Genomic DNA, 9,177 nt, shown 5'->3' with positions numbered 1-9,177 from the left:
TGTTTCTAACCGCCTCAGGATTGTCGTCCTTCATCAATCAGTATTTTCCGACGCATTCTCCACGGGCGCTAGTGTTTAGAGTTTTCCCTTTCCCTGGAGAATCTATAGTCATTTCTTTACCGTTCTTCAATAACAATGACGAGGAGAATGAATAGGCGTAGTCTTCAGTGAATTTTTTTTTTCTTTTCTGAAGGTGGGACTTGAGGAAAACACCCATCCCGTTTTCCACCACCCGACCCCTTTATGAATGATAATCAGTATTTTAGCTTAATGTATTTCACTGAATGACAGGAGCAAATATGGAACACTGTGATTTGGCGTTTTTCTCCCCTCATTTCCACTCAGATAAATGTGACTTATGTAAACTCTGCGCAAAGAGGATACGTCCCACCTTCTGCTTGTCGTTTATGTACACATGAGAGGTGATAATGGCAAATAGTTCTTTATGTGGATTTGCTCATAGGATTTTGAATAAAACATTCAACGGCAATTATATTCCATTTAAGATCATCAATAGCTGGTTCAAGTTCAGTGCATTCCGTATAATCCGCGTTGCGCCAGCGGTGCGTGGCAGGGCTCCATCGCCCCGGGATAAATCCGTACTGAGGGAAAAGCGGGCCTCGTTAGTGCGGTCTCCCACTGTTCGGGCAGACTCGGCTCTCTCCGCTTCACAGCACTGACGAATCGTCAGCGACAGAGCAACGTGAGACACAAAATGTACAAGTTTTAAAACACGGTTCCGGAGTAAAGTAAATGTTTTCAAGTCTGTCTGGCAAAGACCAAGTGTATGAGCGTGTGTTTTGTTTGGAAACATGCTATTCTTAAATTACGGTTGCGACTTCTCTACCGCTTTGACAGACACAAAAAAGGGTCAAACATGGGTATTTCTGCCCCTCTGCGTGCCCATGATGTAACCCTTTGTCCTTGCACTGTTTGCCTACTCGTTTGGGCAGGTTTTAAACTTGTGGTTGAAAACTGGCCTCTACTGGACCCGTCAAGACAATTTTCAAATCCCGCTCGTCAGCGTTTACTATCGTAGTGGATCAGTGTCCCTGAATCTGCAGCCCATGGGCTGTAACCCCCTCCCGGAGTTAAATCCCATATTTGTAAGACCAATGTAAAGGCAGTGTACGTACAATGAAGGAACTGAACCACGGTTTACAAAACACGCCCCCCCCCAAAAAAAAGGGGCAAAAAATAAAACAGTCGCTATTCTTTGTGTTTGATGGAAGATAGTGTTTTAATTTGGAAACTTTAATGCTTTCAAACATACTAGAGCTCCTGTACAAACAAAGGGAACATAACCGGAAAGGCATTAAGTACGTCCAAGAGAGAAAGAGAGATATAAACAGAACGGAAAAGCATCCTAAATCTCACTCCTCCGTATCCCGTAGTCTTGCTTCAGAGTGTGTAACAGGACGGTTGGCATAGCTCCCTCTTCCGCAGCGAGATGCGGGGAAAACTCTACGGTGTCTAGCAGGGCTTTTACATTCTGTATGTAAATGCGCTTAAGAATAGCCCAAATCATGACAATATATGTATATATTTAAAATAAGATAAATCTTGCAGCTGTCATTTATATCAAGGGTTGTATAAACCTCTCTCTGAACACTGTGTGTGTTTGGCATGCTTTCCTCCAAAATCTAGCTCACCCGATCCCACTTCTCTGGGTTTCGTGTATCGGGCGTGTTTGAGGTTAAACGGAAGAAACATGCGACACAGTAGTAAAATGAGGAAAGGAATGGTCCCGGAATAAGTGATTTTTACGTCATTATGCGCAAAACAAAATATCTGACCTAAAAGCTCGCGGAACAATACGAATGTTTTGTCTCTTTGTGACGTGTGATAATACCATGATATGGTGTCTCTTAGAATATCCACGGCCAAATCTGCCATTAGAAATGCATGACGCTAACGAACGTCATAAATGTTTATGTAATTGAAGCAAGATGTAGAATGTAGACGGAGTAGGATTCCTTTATGCAAAATGTAAATTAGAACCAATGAATGTTAATAAATGTTGCGTATGTATGGTATTTACAGTGAGAATCAGATTTTAATCGCTGCAGAAACAAGGTGTGAGTATGACGTCATTAAATTAGGCAACATCATCACGTTGGAAATGACAGGAACGAGTCATAGACCAGAGTTAAACTGTAGATGTTCCCTGTTACATAAGGGATCTGAAAACGTCCCATCTCCCCGTCCCTCCACCAATAAAGTTCCACAAACAGAGAAATGACAGCCAATCTAACCAATCACAGCAGCACAGACAAATAATTACCAACAGCTCTGACAAAGCAGAAAGTCCAATGCATACACTTAGAGTTCTGATTACACTCTATCCTCAACCACTAATCTATGATCAGACATCCAACCTTCATTTGTGCCATTGACCAATAAGGAAAAAAAAAACATTGACTGATTTTGGATCAGTAAGACTGCATGAAAGACTGCGGCTGAATCGCAGTCCAGTTTTACACAGCATTCATAGACCAGGGCATTTAATCCATAAATCCATAAATTAACTACATTCTTTCAATAGTAATATATATGTATGTATATATATATATATATATATATATATATCAGAGAGGCAAGAGAAAGATGCATTTCACCGTCTTGAAAAGCAGTTTTTCTTTATACTGAACACACACACTTGACCACCGTTGCACAAAAAAAAAAAAAAAAAAAAAAGAAAGAAAAAAAAAAAAAATCCATCAAGAACACTTTGATATAATTCGGAATTGAACAATAAATTTTCAATCACCAAATTGTCCATCGGGGTTGGGGGGGGGGGCATGAAAGATAACAAAAAATGCGGATAGAGGGATACTGATTTTATATGACGGGGGGATGGAGAGAAGGAGAATGAGGAGAGAGAGAGAGAGAGAGAGGAATGTGATGATATGGGATGGTACTGGCGGCCACTGTGCAGCGTCAGGCAGTGGTTGAAGAGTATAAACATGGTGAGGAGTGAGTGTCAGGATCAGAGAGCACAGGCAGAGAGAGAGAGGGGGTTATCTTTTAGAGAGCTTTGTGTATGTGTATGTGTGTGTGTGTGTGTGTGTGTGTGTGTGTGTGTGTGTGTGGGTGCAGTCACTTTTTGGGGGGGCTGTACGGTTCCAGAAGCTGCTTGGAGAAAGTGTTGACTTTGTCTGCTCCTCGAACCTCATGGGGCAACAGAGGCAACTTTACTATATGGAAATCCTCATATAAGTCCTCCATCTGAGAGTGAGAGAGAGAGAGAGGGAGATTAACGACAAAGATGACTTGGCTAAGCTGTTACACACATTTCACAGCCAACATACACATAAACATGCAACAAACCGCTCTCTCTCTCTCTCTCTCTCTCTCTCTCAGACACAGGCACACATACACCGCTGACCTGGTCGAGGTACTTGGACTGGATCTTGTGTCTGGCCTCACACATCTTACACGGCCTGTCGGAGTCGGGGAACACCAGCTGGTTGACGATGATGTTGTGTGTGTCGATGCGGCACTTGGCCAGCTCCTGAATGAGTCGCTCCGTCTCGTACAGAGACAGAAACTCGGCGATACACACGCAGATAAACGTCGTCTGTTCCTGAGATACAGAAAACGCAAAACACACACAGGGTATTAGGTTAGGGAGAACCATGCCGTCAGTATAGACATTACATATACAGTTACACACAGTGTTTGACACATATGAACTCTGAGATTCAATTCGTCAGCTGTTATGTTGTAGTTCAGATCTAAAAAGTCTCTTCCTTCACCTTTTTTGATCAGGCAATACTAAGGCGTCCGCGTGTGGTACTCACCGGGTCCTTAAACTGTTCGCTGACGGAGCGAATGACTGGGAGAGTCTCCTCCAGTTTAGAGGCCAGCTGGTCTGCATTCATATCCCCTAGCCCCAGCATATTACACATCTGAGAGAGACACACACACACGCGCGCGCGCACGCATACGCACACACACAGACACGCACGCACACGCACAGACACACACAGACACGCATGCACACGTGCAGACACACACACACACACACACTGGGCTCAGTTTACATCAACACACATTTCCCATATGCCAATACCTACAGTCTCTGCAGGAGTGACAGCAGGAAGAGAGATCTTTGAGCTCTGGACACAGTCAGTTATGCATATACATGCATTTCATCTTACAGGCTGTCACAATAATTTGAATTATATGTTATAAATTATAATATTTTATATATATATGTATATTTTAGCTTGCATTCAATAAAACATCATGACATCTAATATGTGTGTTGTCCTATATGTCATTAATTGTACTGATATTTTGACTATTCTCTCAGCATCAGGGATGATGTGTGTAAAACTATGTTTCCCAACATGCACTGGCAGAGAGTGGTTCTGACCTGGGATATGAATGGGCTGATCTGGTTTTTGATCTGCATGAGCCTGCCCAGGCCTCGCTCCACGATGGTGGGGAAGTTTAGCAGACGCAGCGTGTGTCCGGTGGGTGCTGTGTCAAATACCACCACAGAGAAATTCATCCCCTTGACTAACCTGCGTGACAGACAGAACAGCGTTCACAGGGGGGAATCTGTCACACCTCACTGTATGTAACATGCCAAACTGTGCGGTTTTGTCTAAGATTCAACACAAACTAGATCCTGGGAAGCAGCGCCCTGTGAATTTGATCTCATAAAGCATAAAAAACCCCTAATATATTCAGTTAGCTCAAATACAGTAGCACACATGGTAACTCCTTCATCTGAAACGCTACGGTCTCAAAAAATCCGAGCGCGTAAAAATCAAATCACGGTTTCACGGGGCGTCATCAAACAAAAACCACCGCACGCTCCCCGTGCGCGTCGCCACGCCGAAGGAGAGCCCGTTACCGCGGCGACTGACCTCATGACCTCGGCGTAGCTCATGGCTTCGTCGATTCCGGGGAAGGCGCTCATGGCCTCCTGCATCATCTTCTTTCCCATGCTGAGCATGTTGTCCTCCTCAAAGAACTCATCAGGCAGCTCGGCCACGCCCAGGCTCGGGTCGATCTCCTACGGCAACGACACGGACACAACAGGCAGCCAGGGTCAGAGGGTCAGGCAAACGCACAAACAGCTCACAGGTTTGGATCCTCGATATGGCAAAGAAACTCAGGAGAGTGGCTAAGAACAGTGCCACGATGAGACGAAACGAAAATCAAGACCTCTCCAGAGGAGCGCGCACGTGAGTGTGTGTGTGTGCATGTGTGTGTGTGTTTGTGAACTCTGAGATAAGAATATAGGCTAAAATGCAAGTGGAGAAAATCTAGTTAAGACTGTACATTAGCGTAGGAACATTAATACAAGGGCTCTCTTACAATCACCATTACTTGAACCATAAGCTTTGCTCATGCCAGAAGCTCCAGAGTGAATAAACTCTGGGTTAAAAGAATGACTGCTCAGTGGCTTATAACACACGGCAGTATCTTTATCCCCGGGCCTGTTAAAAGGGGTTTTTTGTGATCACTGTGGAAGAGAGAGAGAGAGAAAGAGAGGGCCAGAGAGCATGTGATTTCTTAAGTCTATAATACACACTTATCAGAATTATAAAGACAGTTTTGTTTCGACTGGGCTCTCTCTTGCACTTCGTGAATCAAAGTCATTATCCTACTAAATAAAACCGCATTCAAAACAGACACACACACACACACGCTATTACTGACACAGCTTAAGTACTGACTCTTGGTGACATTTATATCCTTATACATTTTAGCCTTTCGCTATCATAGGTAATTAAACTAATTAAAGGTTTCAGGATGAACTGATCAGAAGAATCAGGTGCCAGGGCGTATTACTTTATCCGCCCATACAGCCTAATTCTTTACCTGTTCCATTACAATCGGGGCTGCCAGATTATATTCTGAAGATAGTCGACAGAATTCATCAACCATATTTGCAGCGTTTGCTATTATTTAGATACAGACTACATCATAAGCGTAAAGTAACCAAAGATGCAAAAAAACTGGGGGGGAAAGGAGTCCATCTTTACAGGATATATAGTTCAGATAGTTTGGTTTGAATGATCCAAAATGAAGACGTCGAGATGGACAGATAGTGAAAGTGACATGAGTGGGCTGGAAAGACAGAAGACTGACCATGGCGTAGAGGTTGTCGTAGCCCTTGACTTTGGTGGGCACCTTGGAGAACTTTTGGTCAAAGGCATCTGAGATGTTGTGTGCTGGGTCTGTGGATATGATGAGGACGCTTTCTCTCACCGCCGCCAACTGGACCGCCAAACTGCAACTATAAAACGAAGACAGTCCGATAAATGTTTTTTGTTTTTATAAACAAAAACTTGCATCCGCTTTACACACTTCGGTCGTCACTAGGTCACCTGATGAGTTAGATTAGCCAGGTCTCTGCAATGTAATTTGCTTCTATCAAAAACGGATTAACACGTTAGTTAATGTGGAGCAACGTTAAACGGCTTATCGTGAACGTGGTAGTTTCTTGAGTCAACACAAGCAAAAGAGTAGACGGGTTCGAGCCATTTCTAACGTCAGAAATTAAGCGTCAGCTGAATAAGATGAAAGTTGAGAACAAAACCTCCTCCGCACACGTTGTAAAACAAAAAAGCCGCAATTCGTTTCAAACTTTATCAAGTAACACTAAAATCCTGAATGCCAAAAATATCCCAAACTCAATAATATCTCATTCGGATGAATATTGTCAGTAATTATAAAGTTCGTTGAAAGATGCGAACTTCACGGGCTAAAACTGTAAACTTAATCACTCTTCATTTACAACATCTCGCCAGAGCACTGGAGCATGGTCGTCAGATTCCTTCAGAGAGTCGCCGTAAAGCTCAGCGAAACTGGCTTTGTGAACCTGTCAAATTGAACTGATTATTCATTTCGCGGTGGGACATTTTAACGAGCAGGTTACCAGCGAGCTACCTTTAAATTTAGAAATGTGTTCTTCCCACATTTCCATGCTACATCTCTGGATTGAATGAGTTGATTTCTTATCATAAGAATTGCGCCTGGACTGTTCAGTCTTGACATGTAGCAGTTAGAAATGGCAACGATAAACGGCTAGTTCATCAGATACCTGGGTGCATTATCTTTCAAATCGGTTAGCTGTAATGACTCACCCCTGCTAGCATAGGAAGCTAATGAGTTAAAAGAGCTGATAGGCTGACAGTTGCTAGCTAGCTAGATCCCGGTATGTCATGGCTTAAAACGCAACTTCACTGCAACCTACCTGCATGTTGTTTTACCTACTCCACCTTTACCGCCAACAAATATCCATTTCAAGGATTTCTGCTCTATGATATTTTTTAACGTTGGCTCTAAGGGTTCAACATCGGGGGCATCTTCAAATTCTTCATCCACTAAGGCTGCCATCTTGTACACAAGTCAGCAGGAACGTACCAAAAAGACGTGGCTCAATATATACATGGAAAAGGACTCCATTACGGCTCAAACCATGAACTGAAAACTGTTACAAATCAACGCGTACCAGAGCCTTGATGGCGGTGATAGAATCCACAGTAGCATGTTGTACAAGGTTTAAGAATGGATTATTCCGCCTCATTCATACGAGGCCCAAGTTTAAAGGGAATTTTCCAGAACTGGGCTGTATTTCTGTCCTTTACGGGCCGGCGACCGGTATTCAAATTATGTTAAACGCATACCCTATGTTCTCATAAAAAGAAACAATATATATTTATGGTATACGATTATATAAATCGCGTCATATATATATATATATATATATATATATATGTGTGTGTGTGTGTGTGTGTCTGTGTATTTATCTATCTATCTATCTATCTATCTATCTATCTATACACACACAGTAGGTGATTTGTTATTTTTTAACGGGGGGATGGCCCAATGGTCACTGACACTGCTCTATTGAGTATATAGGGGAGATGGCAGCTTCACAACAAGGATGCATTTTGGAAATTTTACTAACACGGGGAATTGCATCCCCCCTCATCCCCCTACTGTACACACACACACACACACACATTCATATATATATATATATGTGTGTGTGTGTGTGTGTGTATATATATATATACACACACACACACAAACACATATATATATACAGTATATAATGGGATGCAATAAAGATTGTTATAATCGTTTGTGATTGAACCCATAAGAGAAGACAAACCTGGAAGAATTTGGCATCCACCTTTATTGTGGTTCTTGGTAATTGTCCAAAAAGCCATGCCATCATTTTCACAGATATAAAATAAAGACAGAACTTATTTTAAATCAGGACTGTGACCACCTCAGCCAAAAAGACTGTTTGCAAGCCTCACTCTTCACTCTTTCACATAATGCTGGCAAGTTGACACAAATTAAAAAGACATCCATCTTGGGGTAACGGACACAAACAAACAAACAAACAAACAGACGAACAGATGAACAGACAAACAAAGAGGAGAACTAAGTTACAAAGGATGTTTGTACTTCACAACGCTTCGAGTCACATTCATTCATATTTTGCTCTTTGTTGCATTGAAACAATTTGTGCTAGAGCTCACACACACACACACATATAAACACACACACACACACACACACACACACACACACATATATATATATATATATATATATATATATATATAGATATATATATGTGTGTGAAGAGCTAACTATGCCTCAGTTGATCAACATTACTGGACTTGAATTAGTATTTCATCTCAGTCCAACAGACCAGCGTGATTGATTCAGCCTTGTATCTAAAACAAATGAACACAACAAAGTCTCAGCTCTTCAGCAACGAACATCGACGAATCATATTGCGACGGACATGACGGGGACGTCCTCTTTTTTTTGTTTGTTTGTTTGTTTGCTTGTCTTGTTGTGCCAGTACACAGCCTCTGATGACTGGTGAAAAAACAAGAAAACATTAAAGATAATGTAAACCAAAATTCTACACCCCAAGACCTATCTGAGAAGAGCAGAAAGTCAAGGCAAAGCTCATCAGGTAAAGACACGTACAGTAAGGTCATTATAAAAGGTAAGAACAGACCCATGAGAAAACAGCAGCTTATGGGAGCTTGCTTATATACTAATGAAAGCCATCCCCGCCAAAAGAAAAGCAAAAAAAAAAAAGGTAAAACTATGTCATCCCGATCAAAGCAGGTATCAGACGTCAAACTTAGATGGAAATATAATGATTGGCACTTTTTTTTT

General features: G+C 42.0%; 1 protein-coding gene across 1 annotated transcript; it reads right to left on the bottom strand.

The window, feature by feature from the left end:
• Nucleotides 1-3,044: 3,044 nt before the first annotated feature.
• Nucleotides 3,045-7,362, bottom strand: get3 (guided entry of tail-anchored proteins factor 3, ATPase). The gene is made up of 7 exons (XM_030780224.1): nt 7,220-7,362; nt 6,112-6,259; nt 4,881-5,029; nt 4,382-4,532; nt 3,804-3,911; nt 3,389-3,586; nt 3,045-3,228 (listed from the first exon to the last, which is right to left on the bottom strand). Exons 1-7 carry the CDS (start codon nt 7,360-7,362, stop codon nt 3,100-3,102), a joined length of 1,026 nt encoding a protein of 341 aa, XP_030636084.1. The 3' UTR covers nt 3,045-3,099.
• Between the last annotated feature and the right edge of the window lie 1,815 nt (nt 7,363-9,177).

This window comes from Chanos chanos, chromosome 7, assembly GCF_902362185.1.
Source record: "Chanos chanos chromosome 7, fChaCha1.1, whole genome shotgun sequence".
NCBI lineage: Eukaryota > Metazoa > Chordata > Actinopteri > Gonorynchiformes > Chanidae > Chanos > Chanos chanos.
The sequence above is the reverse complement of the archived record's forward strand: the minus strand, read 5'-3'. Positions and strand labels throughout refer to the sequence as shown.